Below are 22,165 nucleotides of genomic sequence, written 5' to 3'. Positions count from 1 at the left end.
CATGTACGATATGCTAAATCACGGTCTATCATTGACCTCGAAATGTTAGAATTGAAGAGTCCAAACTTTGATGGAGGATATCCGAAGAAAAATACCAAAATTCATCAAAACTGTAAAGATATAATGTTTACAATGTTTTTCTGAAAGAATAAGAAATTATCTATGTTTTGATGCAAACACATTTCTGTACCTTTAACCAATCCCGAAGTTCAACAGGTTTTGTGATTCCTGATTCTAAATGAATCAGCAACATGAAGAGAAACGTGATAAAAGTTGGCTTCATCTTCTACTTGAACTTTTGCATCATAATTTATTTACCTTACCCAAATAACAACACAAAAAAGAAAGATGAACTATGTTCCTGAGTTCTTTATTATAATGTACAATTTTGAAAGTGAAATGTACGTTATATCGAAGTTACCCTGTACATAGAAAATTGTTGCGGGTCCCTGTGAAGGCGATAGCTATCCAGAGCTTCCTTATAAACCAGGGGTGGCCAAACTTTTGGACATTACGGGCGACTAATCTTTCAAATGCAAATATAATTAAATGAAAAAAACCCAAATTTTAGTAATTGATAAGTATTACTTTATTTTCTGTAAAGTTTCATCAATCAAAATCGTTGTTTATTTTAAGAAAATCGTCATTTATGAACATATAAAGCAATTATTTTCCATAAAAATAGACCCGAGATGATTATTATATTCCTCAATTACCTAGAGGTAAAGGGTTAGCGACTTGACAGTTTTGTGTCTTCGTGTGAACGAACCCTTAAAATATTTTAATGATCTGTCAATGTCAAAACGTTAGTCAAAACATTTTCAACTAGGTTAAGTACTCAAAATGGTAACAGTGTAATATACAACAAAAGTTATCTTAAGATAAAAAATGTACACGAATGAATTCGGCTCTGTTACAGCTGAATTGCTAAATGAGCCTAATAAAATAAACTGTTTGGATAAAAAAAAAACTAGGTGAAGTACACGAACGGGCAATGCCTAATAATTGTTAAAAATTACTACCGAAATTCGGAGTCAATGGTTGTAACTTTAAGAATGCTTACTACAATTTTCGGCCGTAATAATCGTCCCAGTCGACAGCCTGCGCATAGTTGAGTGACCGCTTCGCACGAAGCAACGAAAATATCGCGGCCGCAAGTAGTGAATCAATCCGAAATTACCCAAATCAGTCAATTGCACGGCGTTTTCAAGAACTGGACATCTGTCAAACTTCATTGTGGCGTATTTTGCGAAAAGTTCTTGGACTACATTCTTACAAGATCAAATTGACTCAAGAACTAAAGCCACTTGACCATATGAAGCAACGGAACTTCTCCGATTGAGCTCTGGCGATTCTTGAAAAAAATTATGATTTCTATCACAACATCATCTTCAGCGATGAGGCTTGTTTCTGGCTAAACGACCAACAATGGTCACCAAACAAAATATGCGTTATTGGTCAGATGTAAACCTATTTGTGCTTCAAGAAACAACATCGCATCCGCAAAAAAATACTGTTTGGTGTTGTTTTAATGCTGAGGAAGTGATTTGGTCGTATTTCTTCATCGATGAGAACGATCGTCATGTGGAGAGCGCTATCGCGACATGTTGGAAATCTGTTTTCGACCAGAATTGGAAGATCTTAACATCGATGATATGTGGTTCAAACAAGACAAGACGCACTTGCCACACAGCACACGTTACAATGGATGTATTCAAAAGTAGGTTTGGTAATGTGTTATTACGAGAAATAGACCTGTCGATTGGCTGCCTCGTTCATATGCGATTTGACGCCATTAGATTTCTTTTTATGGATCTATGTCGAGTCACTGGTCAACAAACCAGCAACTTTAGAAGAGCTCAGATACAACATCCAACGTAAAATTCAACATTCCGGTCGAAATGTCGTCGAGTACTGGAAAATTGGGTTCAAATGATCGATCGCTGTAAACGGGCCCGTGGTAGTCATATGACTGAAAAAGAATTTCATTCTTATAATGTAAGAGTTGAACTACAGCCAGAATAAATTTGAACTCACTATCTTCCCTCATGAAAGTATCTATCGTAAATATTATGTAAATGTAAATTACATACACCTATTATGTAAATTGAATCGAAATCGATCGATTCGATCCCTATAACTATCACGCCAAACAAAAATTTAGCTAACATTAATTATAAAAAAATTATATAAAATAAATTGTTCCTAGTGATAATTTTTTGCTTAATCACAAGTTATGGTCGAACAACTGGATGTGTTAATGTTAAACAACTAACAATCTGAATGAAAATATTAAAACGGAAACTTTAACGAGGAAATATCTACACCCAAACTAGCGTTGGCAGAAATCATTTAATCTTTGGCAGAAATGATGCCATTTCGTGTGCTGGAGAGTCAAATGCGCAAATAATGAACTGTTTTGAAAGTTTAAAAAATAGAGGCGAATGAACTGCAAAGTTTAAAGCCTCTTAAAAACAAAGAAAGAAAGAAGAAGTTTAAAAATGGTTTGTATGTATGCGAGCAGACATCTCTTTCTGTTTTCTTTTCTCATTTAATTTGATTGTGCCCAAAAAAAGTCCATACGATGTCAATGGGGGTCGAACAAAGGCCGGCTGGAATGCAAAGCTATTTCACACGACCACGCTATCCATATGGCTGCCAGCGCTGTTATGGAGGGTGATAATATTACACATCATAACATGAAGTTGGAAAGTGTTTTCTAAGAGGATAAAGAAGAACATGAACGAGAATATATCTTTCTCTGTCTGGGCCGTTTATACGAAAAGCTTTCATTTAAATGTGTCTCCTGTTTCGCTCGCTCATATTGGCTCTAGCATATATATTATACCAATGATATACACTGCAGTCGCTTTTTACGCGGTTTTATTTTACGCGGCTTTTTTTTCGCGGTTTTTGGAATTTACGCGGATTTAGGAATTTACGCGGATTTCGGAAATTACGCGGTTTTTTTCAAAGCGGCTCGCATTATCCGCGTAAAAATTGAATATGCTAATTGATGTGACATTTCACGAAATAAGTTTGTATTGTATCACTGATTAGTAGCTGAGAATTGAAAGAAGATACAGATAGTATGCAAAAAAATTTAGGTAATCTGTTGTTAGAGTATGGGTTGGAATTTAATCTACTAATTCACTGTTTGTTAGATTTTTACACGGATTTTTAAAATTACCCAGTTTATTTTTACGCGGATTTTGGAATTTACGCGGTTTTTTTTACGCGGATTTTGGAATGTACGCGGTTTTTGTTTACGCGGCACGTATCCCCCGCGTAAAAAGCGACTCCAGTGTACATGTATTGGGGAGTACAACATTTTCTGTTATTTTTCAGTTCATTTAATGTAATAAATTGGGATGCCATAACATGTGCTAAAAATTAACTTTGGGTGTATTCTTCCAACTAATATGTGTTATTGAGGTTAGCATAAACACCTTATGAAATGATCACGACACAAAGTGGAAGGATACTTAATCCATGGCGTTTGGAGGTGACACTATCCTAGACCAGCTGGCGGGCGCCTAGGAATACCTACGCGGGCGACCGGTAGACCGCGGACTACCGTTTGGCCATCCCTGCTATACACCATCATTGTGTTGCAGAATGAGCAAGAAAAGAAAAAATTGAGCGAGTGTGCGCGGGAGAAGCACGACAGTGTGCTTGATCTTTCCAAATTATATGATACGTGCTGTTGTTTGTATTCATTAAGATAACATACTGCCTAATATCGCAAAAAACATAATAACAATGCCGATTGCTTTCAATTTGTGTTGTTAACAGTTAACTGTTCGATTCTAGGTTGCTTTAATAAATGTATCGACGCAAGATATTAACCCGTATCATGTAAGCAATGCATCTGGTGAAGGAAATTCAAACACGGTGAGTTGTTGGTATCATAGGATTATTTAGCATAGAAATGTCATGCGTTGTATGTAATTTAATAGGTTTCATTTACATTACACATTCTAACCCGCTTTTGTTTTAGTTTTGCTGTATAGAAATTGTGTACAATATTAATGACCAACATTTTTATACAGCACAACGGATTGCGTGCCATCAGTCCTGCCACGGTTAACGTCGTGGTAGATATTATTTCACAGTGGGAAAGCGATTCGAGTTTGCGGAAACTCGTACTACAATGCTTCACTCTGATGACAATCACACTGCAGAAATCTAGTCCAGAACAGGTAGTTAAGTATTAGATCCCATGATGATCTTTCTATGCTCATTATTTTTTCATCCATACCCAGCGTCAAATTGATCTACTTACCATGTTTCAACTCTACATGGGAGCCGTTCACACCTTGCTAGACACAAAACATTTCCTAAAAGAAAAGCCGCCAGAGGATAGCTTCGAGTTGACCCACAATGAGGACGATAACTACATTGACATTAATGCTCTCAACGCGATTATCGGAACAATCGAACACTTCCTGCCAGATCATGTTAACAAACAGATATTGTGTAATGCCATATTTGAGGCTAAATTTTTGCCCATTTTGGTACAAATTCCGGAAAGTGTGAAGGTTATTAAAAAATATTATTTCGCTATTTGCTGTTGTAATCATTCTGCCCTTCATTCCAGCAGTCATGGAACATTGAGCAACAATCTCTGGCCTCAACTGTAGTGAGAAGCTTACGAAAGCTTTGCAGCAGCTCCGAGAAAATACACTACAATCTGATTTATACCAACACTATCAATATTTTGTTCAGGGGTTTGAAATCATTGGGTCGACCATCACATGGTTTGATCTGCGATTGTTTGTATTTTGCATTTGATGAAAGCGATAATCACAATCTTAATGCTCAGATTGTTAGCAAGCTGATTGAATGGATCCCGACTATGGGTGATCAGGAACAAATTTATTTGAGTGATGAGCTGCTAAAAAAGTGTTCAACTGGATTGCAGAGGTTCGTGGAGATTGTACATTTTTCTTTTAACAAAGTCTTATTTTTTCTACATTACAGCAAACATCTGATTTGTGAACAACGAATGATCAAGAACATTGTGGATAATTGTTTGGATGATAGCAGTCGGTTATCAGTGAAGTGCATCCTTCATTTGCTGAGCTTGATAGAAGAACTTGCAAAGCACAGCATACATCCAACTGAATTGAAGTGTCTATTTCGATTGCTTAGAGTAGAGGTCAACTTTGAGTATAGCAAACATTTAATAGATCTTATTCTGAGGGTGTCGCAATACCGTCTGTCGCTCGGAGTTACTCCTAAGGAATACTTCGACATACAAAATAATACCAATGGTATTACGATTCCTGATATCCGTAAATGGGACACAACGCATGGATTCGTATTCCACGTATGGGTTCGTCTTGACAAAGATGTCGAGCAATTGAACGCGGACGATGAGCTAAATCTACAAAACTATCGCAGGCATTTGTTCAGCTTGACTACAACATTCGGAACGGGGTATGAATTTTTCATCCAAAAAAATGGCAACTTCGTCGTCAGTGTCATTACGAAGAAGGATTTTTTCACGGCCACTGCACAATCAACACATCTACTGGACGGTCGGTGGCACTCGATTACCGTTAATGTTATTCCACCGAAAAGATTGTTCTCGTATCATCAAATTAATGTGTACATAGATTCGGTACAAAAAATGGGATCAACGATGAAGTATCCGGCGTTCGCAGAGGTATGTTTCTATTAATATATTTTTTTTTGAGTTTTTTTTTATTTCTGAGCTGGTTTTGGCACAAAAACATTCAAGTGATGTCTGGCAGTGATTGACTAGCCGCTAGGTCGCTGCATGCTGTGTGTCTCCGGCACCGCACCCAGGGTGTGGGGCCATGAAGTTGGTAAAAACCACCGAATGATTAGTATGATTCTAATGATTCTAGTAAATATAGATTCGAATGATTCTAGTATATATAGATTCGAGTGGTAAGCAGAGTGAGCTAATTATGTTATCTTATTGACGTTGGCGCTTCTTTCCGCTCTTTCCTTCCCAAAGAGCAACGAAGCTGATTGATGCAGTTGACACAACTATCTGATGTTGTAAATGTTAGGGTCACCTATCACAAACACTTAAACAGCACCAAGTTAGTTGTCAGCTGCGAACAGACAATATGTTAAAGGACGAACTTGTAGATCGCCTCAAAAAAAATGTCAGCGGCTAGAAGGCTCAAGCAGCGAACCGATCCAAACACGATAGAAAATACTCCTTCTTTAATTCTGACAGTGAATGGCACATGTGTACCTGAATTCATCTGTTTTGGCTGGCTGCGTGCCATAACGGGGATGTATTATCCGTCGCTCATACAGTGTTTCAAATGCTGGTCCTTCGGTCATACCAAAACAAAGTGCATGCACTACAATGGATCCAATCCATTAATGTCAATGTAATTATCGTTATGTGGGAATTGTTCTTTAAATTACGCGATTCCGACGCAGATCCCAAATGCCAGCATCCCTCGTTTTGCTGCCGATGTAATCCCGCACATTCCAGCCTTGTCTCCCTTTTGTGTCCGGAATACAATCCTCCATATACCCCTCAATCTGCGATCATGCTCTCCATACTCCCTACCGACTAACGGCAGGGATCGTCGAACACAATAATAACTGGACCAATTTAAAACTCACCCGTAGCCTGCCAACCCATCACCCATCAACTCTTCGGTAGTTATAGTTGGGGCTCCGCCAACGCTAAAGTCCAACCGAAATCGTCGAACTACCGCACCATCATTCATCGAAGCAGCAGTATCTTATAGCGAACTCGTTTTTAAAACTGAGTCAGTGCCAAACTGACTCTGTAATAAAAAAACGTTTTCAGTTTCACGAATGCGGTGTTTTGTTGGTGTGCGTTATATAGTCTGATTTGTTTATATTCGCGACGATAAATGTACAGTGTCGACGTCTAATGGCGATATTAATGCTTGGGAGGTAAATTATTCTCTATCAGATCAGCAGGGCCAAGTGCAGTGTAAAAATATAAAAGTTTGAATGAATGTTTTCACTTCATATTGTTTTATTACTTAAAACATGTAGTTCTGACACTTACTTAACCATTTGTCGATGCATTTCCTGGTTTTTCCACAAATAATTACTATTATAATATAAAATCATCATTAGCCACAGTTTTCGTTCAACATGTTTCTGTGATATCGAAAAAAAACCTCTTATTTCATTACATGAAATAAATATTCGATACGTTAAAGTAAATTTTCATTCATAATTTTGATTTTGAAAGCAGGTTTATTCCACCTGAATATCAATCATTATTTTCGCCTCCCAATGAAAGCACACGTAGCTTAATGCCAACTGCTCGAATATACTTTCAAAATCAGAATCCGAATTGAATTACGATTCCAATAATACAAAAGCAAAAGCAGCAGGTTTTTCATCTTCATAGTTTTTATTTTTAGATTTTCCAAAATATACTCGGAACACAATACCACGGTATAGTTGTATTGGTGAACCCGAGTGCCAACCCGTGAAACATCTCAGTGCGAAACTAACAGCTTTCGGGGCGAACCAGTGCGACACTGAGTGCGAAACTGACTGAATAAAAAAACGTTTTGACAGCAGTTAGTGCGGCACAGAGGTTGAAACTGAACAAAAACGAATTCGCTATTACCTTTGCACACAGCATTGTTTCAAACTCCCCAATCAATATCATCACTTCTACTCTGCAGCCTCTGGATGGCAAGCCCTCCCAATCTGTCGTTATCGATGGAGTTTCACCGGAATTGGGTCGCCCACCAACAAAACACAAACTTTGACCTACAGTAAAACATCAATGAGCTGTATAATAACCAGGGAGATTTGGAGATCCTTGATCGAGAGCTGTTTTCGTTGATCATTATACTCCAAGAGATAAATCGAGTAACATCAACGAATGTCAAAAAGTCACTCTCTTTCTGCGAAAACCAGCCTACCGATAATAGCAGCTCGCCTGTATCTATCTGTCGTATTGCAGCTTCCCGAAATTGGGACAGAAGGAACTTGAAGCGCTAAATGACGCTAAAAATCTTGCTGGTACTACAACACTCACTACCGCAACGGGGGAATACAAACACCAGACGTTAGGGAGAATATTATCGTCAATCTCTTGGAGGACGGCACGGACATTTTCGATGTTTCGATAATCAGCCTCAACTTGGTGGGCAGGCTGAGATGGAACAAAGCCGACGATTTACATGGAAGCGATCATTATCCGGGTCAACGCACTAAATGAGAAGAGGAGACCCCACAACTCCATTTGGCAAGTGTGTGCCACAACGATCCGATGGATACAGCAAACACGCTCGGAGAATATTTTGCGGGATTGTCCTCAATCTCCAGAAATGAATTCAAGAGTCCACTTGTCTACTCTTTTCAACATCTTCAACGACCTATAGTCAAAGGATGAGTTCCATGTGGATTAGAAACATAGCATTGTAATACTTATACTCAAGATCGGCCTACAGCAACACCTTTAGAGGCTACCGGCCAAATTTCTCATCCTCATGTACATCCAAGAGCCTGAAGAGGTTGGCATACAGACGTCTGAACACCCTTCTGTCCCAAAACACAAATTGGCTTAATAGATTGGCGTAATAGAATATAAAACTGTATGACTGTTGGAAAGCTATCATCCACCCAGCACTACGTCACTGATATTATAACCAGTCTGAGTACTTAAATGTGCTAAAGAGTCACAACGCAATTGAAGTATCCCGAGAACGAAGAGTCTTCACAATTGGTAGCGACTGTGAGTGCCTTGTATGTATGTGAGTAGTTTAGTTTTGTTCTTTTTGTTTTGTTGTGGAAAAAAACAGAAGCAATAGAGAGGCAGATGAGAAGGAAAAGATTGTCCAGTCAGTCCAGTTAAGTTGTCATCCATGTTATTGTAGAGTTTTTGTTATATTATATATTATAGAATAAAATGTAAATATTTATTAGAAAATAAACGTAGTTTGTGCCGCAGTGTCGAAATTGTTCATCATTCGAATCGTGAGTTATACCCTCATACCCAATCACACGAGTGTTCGTCCACCCACCACCCATCGGAATACAGTTTACGTAAAAGGAGTTTGGGTGGAGTTGAACAATGACTGTAATACCACGCCTTAAAACGCAAGACTTAATCGTAAGATCCTTGGAGTGTTGGTCGACCACAAACTTAGCTGTGGAGCAACTACACGAAGATACGTCTACGTGTGGCCAAAGCGATCATCAACAGCCGCCTCACTTATGGCTTTGAACTTGGAACCAGTGATGTTCAAATCCTTTGTGTATCGAAGAGAAACTTAAATTCAACCACCTTCTCCGTAATCCTCAACGAGAGCGCTAATCACCATTGTTCTGGATAAGTGCGAGCGCGAAATGATGGAAGATAAGTTTTTTTTTCACTCAACACTCGGTCGCGCTAGAGTGTGGAAGGAGAGCGCACAAACTCTAGGCTAACCAAATGTACCGTTTTTAACGTGACAGTACCGTATTTTCGACCTTTTTTCATCGTCCCGTCTTTTTATCAATTTGTACTGTATTTTGAAAAAAAATAAATGCTTGTATTATTGCCCATTTGTACCACGATTTACTTGAAAAGCCATGCCTCAAACCATGGTTGCCTCCATTAGATATCAGTTAATAACTTCTAATAAAATCATCAAAATCAACAGCAACTTTAGAGTCAGATACAGGGTCTTTCATATTAAACGCACACGCAACAAATTTTAATAACTTCTACAAAAGTGAACCGATTTTTATTTTTAAAAAAACGAAAATAAAGCTTATTTTAGGGCATATTCGATGTGACCACCCCTTTTTTTGATAACGCGTTTTAAACGGTGAAAAAAATCTTCATGCACAACTTTAACATTAGGACTTCGATGCTGTTGAAAATCCTTCTTTAAGTTTCTCCAAATTTTGTGGCTTATTGACATAGCAACGGTCCTTCACGTACCCCCAGAGGAAGTAATTGACGATGAGAAATGTTGAAATTATTACCATAAGACTCTTTATGTTTTTGCCGGTGAAAGGGAAAAGGGCATTGTTGGTGTTGTGCCAACGGAATAAATTTCACACTTTTGAATTATAGTCTCTAAAGGGATTGTGCTCATTTAGGAAAAATACTGCATCGCAAACTATGCGCTCGTATTTCAATTGCGCAGTATTTGCGCCTACCAATTAGCATCGCTCCTGTAGTTGTGTTGGTTGTCTCTCGCTGTTCTCATTCTCCGTTGTTCTCATTCTGCCCACGCGAGGTTGTTGGATGTTACATGTTAGAACATGTTCTTCAAGCGTGCTCTTTACTTGCATCGGAAAATGACTCTATTTTACTCTCGCAGGCATGGTGTCTCTTTGGTAGGAGATGACTGTATCCTCAGTTTAGGCATGAAACTCGCGCGCGGGTGTATCATTTCAGTGAAAATGCCATCACTGCTTGGCACTAATTTACAACAAGAAACCCCCTTCGACTTTCTCGTCGATTCGGCGATCGTATCCACGACGGCGTGTTTTCTTGCAAAATCCTGCGGTAGGGTGGAAAAACTTTACTGTGTTTAGTAACACTATTTTGCACGGGTGTCACGCTGTAACCTCCCCACGTTGGCGAAACAAATCTGGTTTAGGTCGAATGATTGACGATTCCCAGCTGTTCGAGCGGAAAATGGTATCAGGGACAATTTCCGAACTGCAGCGAGCTCGGCAACAGACTTTCATGGCAGTGACAGCAGGGAAATATCGCTTCCAGGAGTTCAGGTACACTCACGGGGATTCGATTTCGGGATGAGTGACAGAAATAATAGACTAGTTTTCGGACGCTGACGATATACGCCAAAGAGGGCAAACGCCGAGCAACGGTCAACTTCCACGTGCCGAAACGCCGTGGATTTCAACATTAGACATTAGACATCCTACCGGTCGGATCAAACGACTCATCCGCCTGCCTCACAGTGGTCCCTCAGAAATTCTAGGTGGCATTAAAAAGAAAAATGAACAACAATGCCTGACCGAATGAATGGTCTAGTTTTGTTTTATAACCTTCAATACATCTGATATCACATATGGCAACAGTGTCCGTTACGATTTTCGTTGCGATAACGACATGGCTACGTAGTGTTTGATGCAGTGAATCAGTGTAGAGATAAACACGCATGTTTTTCAAATTTTGCACAAGTGCCTCAAAATACGTTAAAAGATAAAGGATGGTGTTCTGAATAGAGAATTTTATGTTGATTTCGAATTTGTATTCCGTTTTTAGTTAAATAATTTTTGAAGCTGTGAAATGAGTGTTTGAAAGTAAGTACATTTTCGACATAGAATTCATATAAAAGTAGACCTACAAAAAGTTCTCCAAATATCTCCAAAGTTTTTTTTTATAACAAAATGTGTTCCTTGAGGTCCCCTCTACACTTTCCTCTTACGACTTCTGGCCACTTCTGACCACTTTGCGAAAAATGCCATAAATATTTTGATACCTCACACGTGTTTTTTGATTTTTTAAAATCCCCCTGCACCCCCTTTTGGGTTTTGGGTAAAATGAATATTGAAAACGTGTTCAGGAAGTTTGAAAACATATATTTAGACACCCCACACGTGTTTTTCTGAAAATTTCAAATTTTACCTCCTTCATAACCAAAATGACTCAAACATAGATTCAGCTAGAGATGTGCCATCCGCTCATGAGCTGTTCATTCGAATCGCTTCATCATAGTGAACGGTTTCGGATCGGCTCGCAATCAAAAAAATGAGTGGGTTATATCTATGATATAACCGCAAGGTTGACGTGTAACTACCTTAGCTTAGCAATCATTCGTTTGTATTGATTAAATTCTTGATTGAATGAAACAGTTTCCAAATTCAATTGAGTTCAATATATTTGCTCTGTGAGTGAAAAAAATGAACAAATGCCGTGTAAAGTCAATTCATTTATTGTGATTGATTGTTCTTCGTTACAAGTAAATTTAATGACGGACCTTTTACGTTTGGTATGATGACTAGAACAAAATATATGTACGGAAGAAATATCAAACGTTTGATGAACCAGCCTAAGGCTGAAAATCTTTCCAATGAAGACAAAAAAAAAATATCAAACGATTATTTTATTTTACATTTCCCTCTGAAGGCATATCCCAAAAGTGTACATACTTCTCGAATCTCGAACTTGCTTGAAACTGGGAAGTTCATTCGCTTCTAGTGTCTGCACGATTTTCCCAGGTTCCTAAGTTTAGAAGATCATGTTAGGACAGACATATTCCACTCTGCACAAAGGCAAGCGAGGACAAAAGTACTCGCAGTTTGCATTTATTTGCAGAGCCGATTTCCTCAGAAACCTCGGTTTTGAAGTCTGTGTTAGGGAAACACATTTCAATCGGAACAAAAATACCCCCGATTTGTATGAATTCGCAATGCGGATTTCCCCACGCTCCATGGATTTGAAGTCTGCGTTAGGGAAACACATTCCAGTCGGAACAAAAATACCCCCGACTTGCATGAATTTGAAATACCGATTTCTCCAGGCACCTTGGTTTAGAAATCTCTATCAGGGAACACATTTCGGTGGGAACAAAAGCTCCCCCTACTTTCGTGTGTTCTTCTTCTTCTTTTTGGCTTTATGAGGGTTTAAACTTTTCAGTTCACTCGTCTCTAGGCTCTTTCGTGTGTTTGCAATGCCGATTTCGCTGCTTGGTTTTAAAGTCTGTGTTAGGGAACATTTTTCGATGAGAACAAAAGTCCCCCTACTTTCATGTATTTGCAATGCCGATTTCCCCAAGGCTGCTTGGTTTTGATGGCTGTGTTAGGAAAACCGTAAATCGGGCCAATCAAAACGATGCAGTTAGGGCGTTTAGATAACGCCTAATATTTTACAGTTATTCAATTGTTTATCTAATGAAAAACAACATTTTGTTAGTTGCGATAGATGCGTAGAAATATTCCCTATCAAGTGATGCAAACATCTCTCCTATCCAGTACGAAATGTTCGAGCTATAAGCATTCGAAATCTTTCATTTTTTCCTGCATGTTCTGTGTTTAGGTTTTCATTTTACCCTCCATATATTCCGGTTAGACGTAGTCCCACGTCAAAAACGCAGCTCATCAGCTCATTACGGAGCTGGAGCTGATGAGCTGTTGAGCTGTTGAGCTGATGAGCTGATGAGCTGTTGAGCTGATGAGCTGTTGAACTGTTGAGCTGATGAGCTGCTAAGCTGTTGAGCTGAAGAGCTGTTGAGCTGTTGAGCTGTTGAGCTGTTGAGCTGTTGAGCTGCATAGCTGTGGAGCGCAAGAGCTGCAGAGAGTGAATTGCGAGACGCGAAAGGATTTTTCGTCTCCCGCGCTTCATGGCATGACGTCAGTTTGTTTTCGTGTATCCCTCTTCGTACTTTAGCTTTAGCAGAGATGCCAGATAGGAAAAAAGGTTTTTGTTTTGAAGATATTCAATCGTTCGTTACTTCATCAAATTTTTCTTATATGGCCAAACAACATAATAAACATTATTATATGCTTGTAAATAAATTTGATATATTACATTGTTATTGAAACATTACTGTGGAAACACATACATTTATTTCCGCGTGCTGAATCAAAACAATTCAGAAAACCACCCGGCATAAATGTTGATGATTGATACTGGTCCTTTTGTTACCTTTGTGATCGTGAATAATTATTTCTCGTTGCACCTATTAGTGGATTTATTTTTATATTCTCGGATGCAAAAAAAAAAAAATCTCGATGGTTTTTTCAAAAAACGTTGTCTCGGCCAATATTCCTGGAGGCATTTTATTTGGCTACTGCTGATTTTTCTGTTGTTTTTAGTTCAGCATATCCTAAGCATCTTCTATGTTGGATTTCAGCATTCAGTATTTGTTGTATATTATATTATTAGAATTCATATCAGTTCTAGTTTTTGTACAATTACAAAGTAAATTCGTTTATTTTTTGCTTTCCGTCTATTAAGAAAATGCACACTATGCAATGTCCCTTGGTGATTACGTTTCATATGCAATTGTGTGGACAACTGCAAAATTCAATTGAGCTGAAGAGCTGTTCCAAATGAACAGCTCACTTGTATGAGCTGAACGGCTCTGAGCCGCTCACCATGATGAGCTGATTTGCCCATCTCTAGATTCAGCACCTTCGAAAACTCCCGTACACCGAATTTCAAGGTATTTCCATTCATTTTTCTATTTGATGCCACCTAGAATTTCTGAGGGACCACTGTGTGCCTCTCGCCACCTAGAAACAACACACCAAAATCATCAGAAATAAACCGAAATTATTGAGAAAGAAGATGAGAGTATTTCTTTCAATTTTGATCGCGAAGCCCCTCCAATTACCCAGGCCGACCCTGAGACCCAGTTCGAGGAGTCTCTTGCTACTGAGAGCTTTTCCGGGTTGACACAGTAGATAGTCACAAGGTTTCATTTTTTTTTATTTTATTGAATTCTTTATTTTTTTAATTCTCTAATTTGTAATTTTTTTTATGTAAATTCTTTACATTCGATGATTAACGGAATTATGGAACTATCACGGTTATTTTCTCAGAATTCTCAAAGCTTATTCTTCGCCATCACGATTGAAATTCGATGAAGTGACTAGTTTTGTTTTGATATGCCCGTTGATTAGAGAAAAATATCGCCGATCTCAATGATTTTAAATGAGTGTTCTCGGTTACCTTTTCAGGTTACCAAAAACTTCTCCGCCGTCGCGATAGGAATCCCATAAAAACTACCCCCGATGGTTAACGGAATTCTATCGGTTACCTTCTCAGGTTTCCCAAAATGGTTTCTCCAACATCGCGATTGGAGTTCGATTAAAGTACGCGCGATAAACAATAGAATTATTAACTCTCCAATTAATTTCACAGGTTTTCCTTCTCAGTCGCGTGCCGTGAAACATAAGATTTTCGTAGCTTCGTTTCGTGGAGTGGTCGATAGTTCGCGTTTACATAATCATATCACTTGCCTCAGTGAATCCTGTTTGTTATCTGTTCCCACTAACAACTATTCCTTCCATGATAATCGCTAGGGAACCACGCTATAGAGGCGACCCTTCTGGCCTTCGGGCGGCGAATATCATACTAACATTACTCCCTTCCTCAGGTGACTGTAAGGACGTGGCCGGCGTCGTTATTGGCTATTTAAAACTCAAATCACTGAAACTTGCACAATGTGAATGGATTGTTGTTGCTCCCAAGCGTCATTCAGTGTGTTCTTTGTTCCAAGTCAATCACGGAGAGCAACTACGAAGTGTACAGTCTACCCAAGCTCAAGCTCAAATTAAGTTAATTTCAATGTTATTAATCTTGTGGAATTATTATTCGCCTTTTTGAAAAAAAGGTCGTTTGAACTAATTGAGAACTAAGAATGACCTACGAATTATAATCTTGTGATACATGCGGAATCGATACATATCTCTGGGAACTGAGAAAGTTGTTCTAACATTATGAACATAGTGTATTAGAACTATTCGAATGGACATTTTTCATGAAAAAATCATCTAGTATCAACCAGGACTTCAACCTTTGGCTCTCACCACGATTTGTGTGACTACATCTTTTTTCTCTGAAGATAAATTTTTTGTATCGTCCTTACTCTATAAACCGTTGATCGCGAAACATATAGTAATATGAACTCATTCAATTACAACTCTACTATTTCGTTACAGTTGTTCCACTATTGCGCCATCGGAGCCCCTTACAACAATGTGCGGAAGGCGACTCACACCTCGCACCAATCCAACACCGCCCGGATGAGCTCCTCGGCGGATAGTTCACCCACGTTTGTGGATAAAGTGGAAAAACCAAGAGGACTGTTTCCTTCTTTAATGGAGAAATCATTCTTTCCCGGGATCGTCTCACAAGTGCCGAGTTATTTTACGCTGCCTGCCCGTCAATCATCGCCATCGTCGTTGGATCCGAGTGTGAAATCATATCCGATTGGAATGCAAGATTTGGTTTTTGGTGACGCTATTTGTTTGAAAGGTCAACTGGGAAGTATTTTACTGGCGGATGCGCACATAAACCTGAAAAGTCTTTTTGAAGCGGGGCCAAATGTTGCCAACGTTCTCGCTACTGATATGATCGAATCGTTCGATATGGCTTCAAAGTTTGTGTTTTGCTTTTCGCCCAGTGCATGCTATGACGGTTTGTGTCTGGATCTGGCTCCCGGGAATCAATACAATGGACACGTGGCTGCAAGTGCTTCTAGTGTGCTATCCATCCAAAATGCAATAAATGGCGTTGGAGGTATCATGGCATTGTTACCAGTATTAGACAATATAAGCCAAAAATCAATACCAAATATATCGCCGTCGGAGGAGCTGATATCTTTAACGCCAACCGCTTCACCTATGAAGGAGGAACATTTTAGTGATTGGGAAATGTTACAGACGAACTCATTGACGGAATCGAAAATAATACAGAATCCGATTGCATGTTTCATCTGTTTAATGAGGAATTTTATACACGCGAACGATTTGAATAAAGACAATATCCTAAAAAACGAAGGAATTCCGATAATAAGCCAGCTATTGCAAACATGCAACGAGACTTACTTTGATGTTAATCTACTTATGGCCGTACAACTGTTACTCGAATCGGTGCAAAATGAAATGCCTTCCGCCAATATGGAGCTGCTTCATGTGTTGTACAAAGATTTGGTGTTTAATTTCCGTATCTGGTCAAAGGCACAATTTCAAATTGTGATAGGTCATGTACAGTATATCAGCACTATCATTAAGGACGATAGGAAGTACTTCCGAAAATACTTTGGAACGCAATACTTACTAGATGTGATACAGGAGTTTTTCGCAGGTACTTGTACACTTCCAGCACATGATGCAAAAACTGTGCGCGATTCGTTGCTAAGGATAATTCGCTATTACATTCAAAAGGAGGTCAATATAAAAGAGGTACATTGATGCATATGCTTACAGTATATTAGGGTGCCAATGAAAATGGTCATCTCGAATTTCAAAAAGTTACCCCATAAAAAATGTTCACCACCTCTTAAGGGAAAGTGGCGCAAAGCGGCCAAAGTTTCTGAGTTTTTTGAAAATCGAAAAATCCAAGGAGGGAAATCGGGGTTTTCGAAAAAAAAATTGATGCCAAATGTCTTAAAATTGCATGAAACGTCGAGATCTACTGTCATCTCCAAAAAATTTTTTTTAAAAATCGACAATCTGGGACACTTTTTTTCGGAATATGAGGCGAAACGTATAGTTTTGGGTGCCAATAAAAATAGTTATCTCTATTTATCATTCGGAACTTGCTGCGAAATGTTGATTTGCACGATAATATACCCAATGCAAAATATTAGCCCATTCGGACTACATTTACTAGTGTCGCAGACGGTAAAATTTGAGTTTTAAACGGTTTCATTTACATTGTCCCGTTAGAGGCGAATGAACTGCAAAGTTTAAAGCCTCTTAAAAACAAAAAAAGAAAGAATTGTCCCGTAATTTGTATGTTTGTAACATGTTTGTCTGTAGCGCTTTATTACATTAATAGAAAGTTGACCCCCTTCCTGTTGACCGATTGATTTGAATTTGGAGCATACTTTATCTCTGCAGTCATTATGAAACTGCGCATTTCATGATTTTAAAAATCCAAGATGGCGGCCGCTACAAAATGACGGGTTACATATTTTCTCAAAACCCCATCTATATGAGTTTTTCCAAAATCTCATCAGTATGGGTATCAAATGAAAGGGATTGACTAGTAGAGCACAGTTATTCATGAGGAATGCAAATCCAAAATGGCCGCCACAACAAAATGGCGAAATATATATAGTTTTTTTTGTGTATCAAATGAAAGTACTAGATTAGTAGAACACAATTACAGTAATCGTTCTCTAACTGGTCCTGGTTTAACTGCTCTGCTGTTTAACTGGGCGAACGTTAACTGGTCGTTGGACCAGTTAAAAAGCATAATTTCGTAAACAATCGACGCCATATTCAAATGGAAGGTTTGCTGTGAGGGACGTTCGAATGTAATTTGAAATGTTATGAAAATTGACATTATTTTCGCATGACAAAAACATTGATTAAACTACAGAAAAATAATTTTCTCAAATTATATTTCATACCTGTTGTCGCACTCAAAGCGAAACTTCCTTTGGAATCCTTTTGTTCATCCAATTACATGAACAAAACGAAGCAAACAATTCATTGGAGTTCCCCTCGATTTCATTTGACGTTTAACGTGCCGTGATTTTTTTTTAGTCTCATCAATGTCCTAGATTAAAGGAAGGGATGTGATAACTACTAACTGCTACTTGTCTATTTATTTTCTAGCTTTTAGTACATTATCTGTATTTGTGATCTACTGGTTAAGCCCCTTCATTTGACACCCATTTTGATGGGGTTTGGTTCAAGAAAATAAGGAACCCTGGAAAATAAGTTCTGGTGGCGGCCATTTTGGGTTTGCATGTATTATTATTATGTTTTATCACAATGAAACCGTTTAGCTTAAAAAGTTTTTTTTACTTTTTTATTCTCTGTCTGGGTGGTGTATTTGGCTAACTATGTTCCGCCTGTTTCGCTCACTCATATTGGCTCATATTGGCTCTAGCATATATATTATACAAATGTTATACACGTATTAGGGAGTAGAGCATTTTTTGTTATTTTTCGGCTCATTTAATGTAATAAATGGAAATGCCATAACATGTGTTACGGTACCATCGAGCTAGTCATTCTTTTCCGGTCGGTTGCGTACGATCGCAGCAAACTGGGGTGAAAAAATATGACATTCTGGCAGAAGCGTCTCTAACATGCAGAAGGCTTTTTAACGTGATACAAGTTTAAGTTAGTCTTCGTTATGTAAACCTTTAACATTGAAAATTAGGGGGGTCTCCGTAGCCACATTGGTTGCGCGTTCGCTTAGTAAGCGATCGATCGTGAGTTCAAAACTCAGGGCCCCCATTGACCATCTTTGTGTTGTTACAGAACAACTACGTCCACGCAACAATAATCAGCGATGGAGATCGATCCACGGTCGAAATAAGATCGATTCATCCATACAACTGCTCTGCTCTGCAAGAAACATCGGGCTGCTATTCTATAAATAACTCAACAACGGATCAACGACTGTCTCCGCTGTCCAGTCTTAACTGGATAATGGAAGAACAAATAGAAAACTATTACGCCTAAATGGCTACTGTGTAAATGTGTACCATTTGTAATGGTATAGAAGGGAATACTCAAACGCCGAAAAATGGCAACTGTGTAATGTGCTAATTATAGATATGATAAATATGTGACATGTACACGATTAAAATTCGGCTCTGTTACAGCTAAAATGCTAATGAGCCTAAAATAAACAAAAGGGATAAAACAAAATAAAAACATTGAAAATTCACTTACTGATTAGCAAAGGTAAAGAAAGGAATATGTTAATTTATATTTGAAAGGGAAACTATACGATATCAAACGAATTTAGCGCATAATCTAAACCGAAGTTGGACAGGCCAATTGAAAGGGCTAGTATAGAAGAGGTCACTGAAATGTAAGCTCAGTTATGATGTCGCTATCAAAAACGGTGAGTTGCCTTTCGATTGCTGTCGCACCAATATGTGCTAAAAATTAACTTTGGGTGTAGAACATAGAACAAAAAATAGGAACAAATTTAAAATGGAATTTAAACGCAACTTAATTATTTTCGTGACAGTTTCAAAATATTGGAGGAAGGTCCACGTGGACAACAGGAGAAGGGGTATTAGAAATGTCCACGCTTGTCCATGGAGGGGGACGGAGGTGTTTAAAATGGTGTTAAAATGAATGAAGTTAAACGGTTTAATGTACTAAAAGCTAGAAAACAGTTAGGCAAGTAGCAGTTAGTAGTTATCACATCCCTTCCTTCATTAATCTAGGGCAATGATGAGACCCAAATAAAATCGTGGGTCATATGATGAAGCGACTAAGTGTGGATAGTGAAAATCCGACGTGCCTCAGAGTGTCGATTTTTGACCAAAAAAATTTTCGAGCAGACAGTAGATCTCGACGTTTTTAGTAATTTTAAAACATTTGACATCAAAAAAGATTTTCGAAAACCCCGATTTCCTTCACTCCTCCCTTGGGTGATTTTTCGATTTTCAAAAAACTAAAGCTTTGACCGCTTTGCGCCACTCTCCCTTAAGTCCGATTGAGCTGAAATTTTGCATAGGGTGTTTTTAGAGGTGGTGAACATTCTGTCTACTGTATATCTATAATTTGCAACGCGGTTTCTTTTTTTTCCAGATCTCAGCTCTACTTACCTTTCTCACCACAATAAAGATTGAACCAGTGGTCGTGGAAATAATTGATATGCTAACCTCACTCATCGAGAGCAAACATGTTAAGGATCAAATTTTCCTTCTAATGTACGAGCCAAATATGGCGGAGGGTTTGTACACGTTGTTCATGGATCGTCATTTCGGGAGTGATTTGCACATTCGACTGTTGAAATTTATCGGAGGAATGCTGAACACTAAGCGTATATCCAGCAAGCACAAAGCCGCTCTCCGATTGTATGAGAGTACCATTGAATGCAACAGCTTGTATCCTGGACTTTTTTCTTTCATGATACCATTTGATCTAGAACCGGAGGTGATTCTCGGTTTGTTAGATTTGAATCTATGTTTGGACACGGAGATGGGCTACGCTGGGGCGCTCTGTTTAATTTATCACACAAATTTGACTAGCCTACCATTGAAGCTAGAAATTGCCAAAAGACTTATGACAAGCACTTTCACAAAACCTAAGGCAGCTCAAATGATAGCCAAACAGGTTGGCTGGCAGGAATCGATAGCTCGTTTACTGACTAAAAAACCCGTTGAGAATCGTTCTTTATCGGATAAGGAAAAAGAAAAAGGTTGTATTTTGACCGATATTGAAGAAATTGTGAAACGAGAAAGTGAATCATCAGTCGAGGGGTCGCAGAACGCAGATTTGATTATTTTCGATGATGAAACAATGGAACTGAAAACACGAGAAACGCCCAATCAGCTGAACTCCTTCATGACCGAAGCTGCTACCGTGATTGAGCATGAATTCAAAGAGTTAGCCGATAGTGTCCAAGAGGCGGTTGTAGACAACATTACCTCGTCTATAACATCAGTTTACTCGGCGATTAGGCAGAAAACGTCAGACATTCAAGACACTCTTGAGTCACTCACGTTAAGTTTCGATGAACCATCGGTGAGGAAGAAAAATTCACTCTCCTTCTCTAGCAGCAGCGATGAAAACGCATCATTTGAGGAATCAATAGCAATTCATACAATGAAAGATGATACCCAATCGGCGAAAAGTATGGACGATCTGAACGGGCCTGACGCTGGCAGACAGGCTGAAAACCTCAGCTATGTTGAAGACAACGACGAGGAAAATTTGGTATATTTAGTATCGAACATTTTATTCACCATTTTATGGCGTGGTGTTGAACATTCCAACGATTCGTGGAAAGAGCGTGGACAAGTCATGGCCTGTATAAATCTCATTGCTTTAAACAATGAGCTATACTGTTCGCACTTGAACCTTCGTCTACGTATCCTAGAGATGGGTGTGCAAGCAGCACTCATCGACTTGGGAGAAAATGCACAACTAGCAGTAACACATCAACAAAATGCGGCCCAACTGTTGAGGCTAGCATACGATTTAGTTGTACTCGATCCTAATGAAGACGACAATAAAAAATGTTCAACGAAGCTGCTGGACGGAGTGCTATCACTGTTGGACATTTTAGTGGTGTTCCAGCAGAGCAGTATGGATGACTGGTCTGAAATGTCCCACTTATGTTTGGGCCTGTTGCTGAAGTGTTCTCACAATTCCAATTCCGGCATCGTGGCAATGGCTACTGCCAAATTACATGCCCTGCTGCAGAATCGACAAAATCAAGATCCGACAGAGATTGGCTACCTTCTGTATAGTCTCAACCAAGCCATCGGCAATGCGATCAGGGTCGAAAATTCCGAACAGTATTCGTTCTTGATTCCCGTACTGAAAGCGTTGCTAGAGAAATCGAGAGTGGTGATTGGGCTAGCGAGCAGTGTACCTGAGTTACCAGACACGTCTTCGGGTCCTATATTCTTCCAAAATTTCCAAACGTATTGCACCAGCAAGCAGTGGACTTCTTTCATCGATAAGAAGGTAAGTGCTTATGTTTTCATTCGTTGTCTTATGTATTACAGTGTAGCTTACAAAAATCACAGAGTACCCAAGTCCAACAAAA

General features: G+C 38.9%; 1 protein-coding gene across 3 annotated transcripts in view; it reads left to right on the top strand.

Annotated features, from left to right (window-relative positions):
• Positions 1-22,165, top strand: part of LOC129779742 (neurobeachin-like protein 1) — a 230,308-nt gene that overhangs the window by 19,676 nt on the left and 188,467 nt on the right. Inside the window, exons 5-11 of one of the 3 annotated variants that reach the window (XM_055787399.1) lie at positions 3,814-3,894; positions 4,053-4,202; positions 4,266-4,541; positions 4,604-4,926; positions 4,984-5,671; positions 15,625-16,869; positions 20,197-22,083. In XM_055787399.1, coding sequence (XP_055643374.1) covers positions 3,814-3,894; positions 4,053-4,202; positions 4,266-4,541; positions 4,604-4,926; positions 4,984-5,671; positions 15,625-16,869; positions 20,197-22,083 — 4,650 coding nt within the window. Of the gene's footprint in view, positions 1-3,813; positions 3,895-4,000; positions 4,203-4,265; positions 4,542-4,603; positions 4,927-4,983; positions 5,672-15,624; positions 16,870-20,196; positions 22,084-22,165 lie in introns of those variants that run through there. The other 2 variants (XM_055787401.1, XM_055787400.1) reach the window with 2 other exon arrangements.

The sequence above is a fragment of the Toxorhynchites rutilus genome, chromosome 3 (assembly GCF_029784135.1).
Source record: "Toxorhynchites rutilus septentrionalis strain SRP chromosome 3, ASM2978413v1, whole genome shotgun sequence".
In the NCBI taxonomy this organism is placed as follows: Eukaryota; Metazoa; Arthropoda; class Insecta; order Diptera; family Culicidae; genus Toxorhynchites; species Toxorhynchites rutilus.
This window is presented reverse-complemented; position numbering and strand designations above follow the sequence as displayed.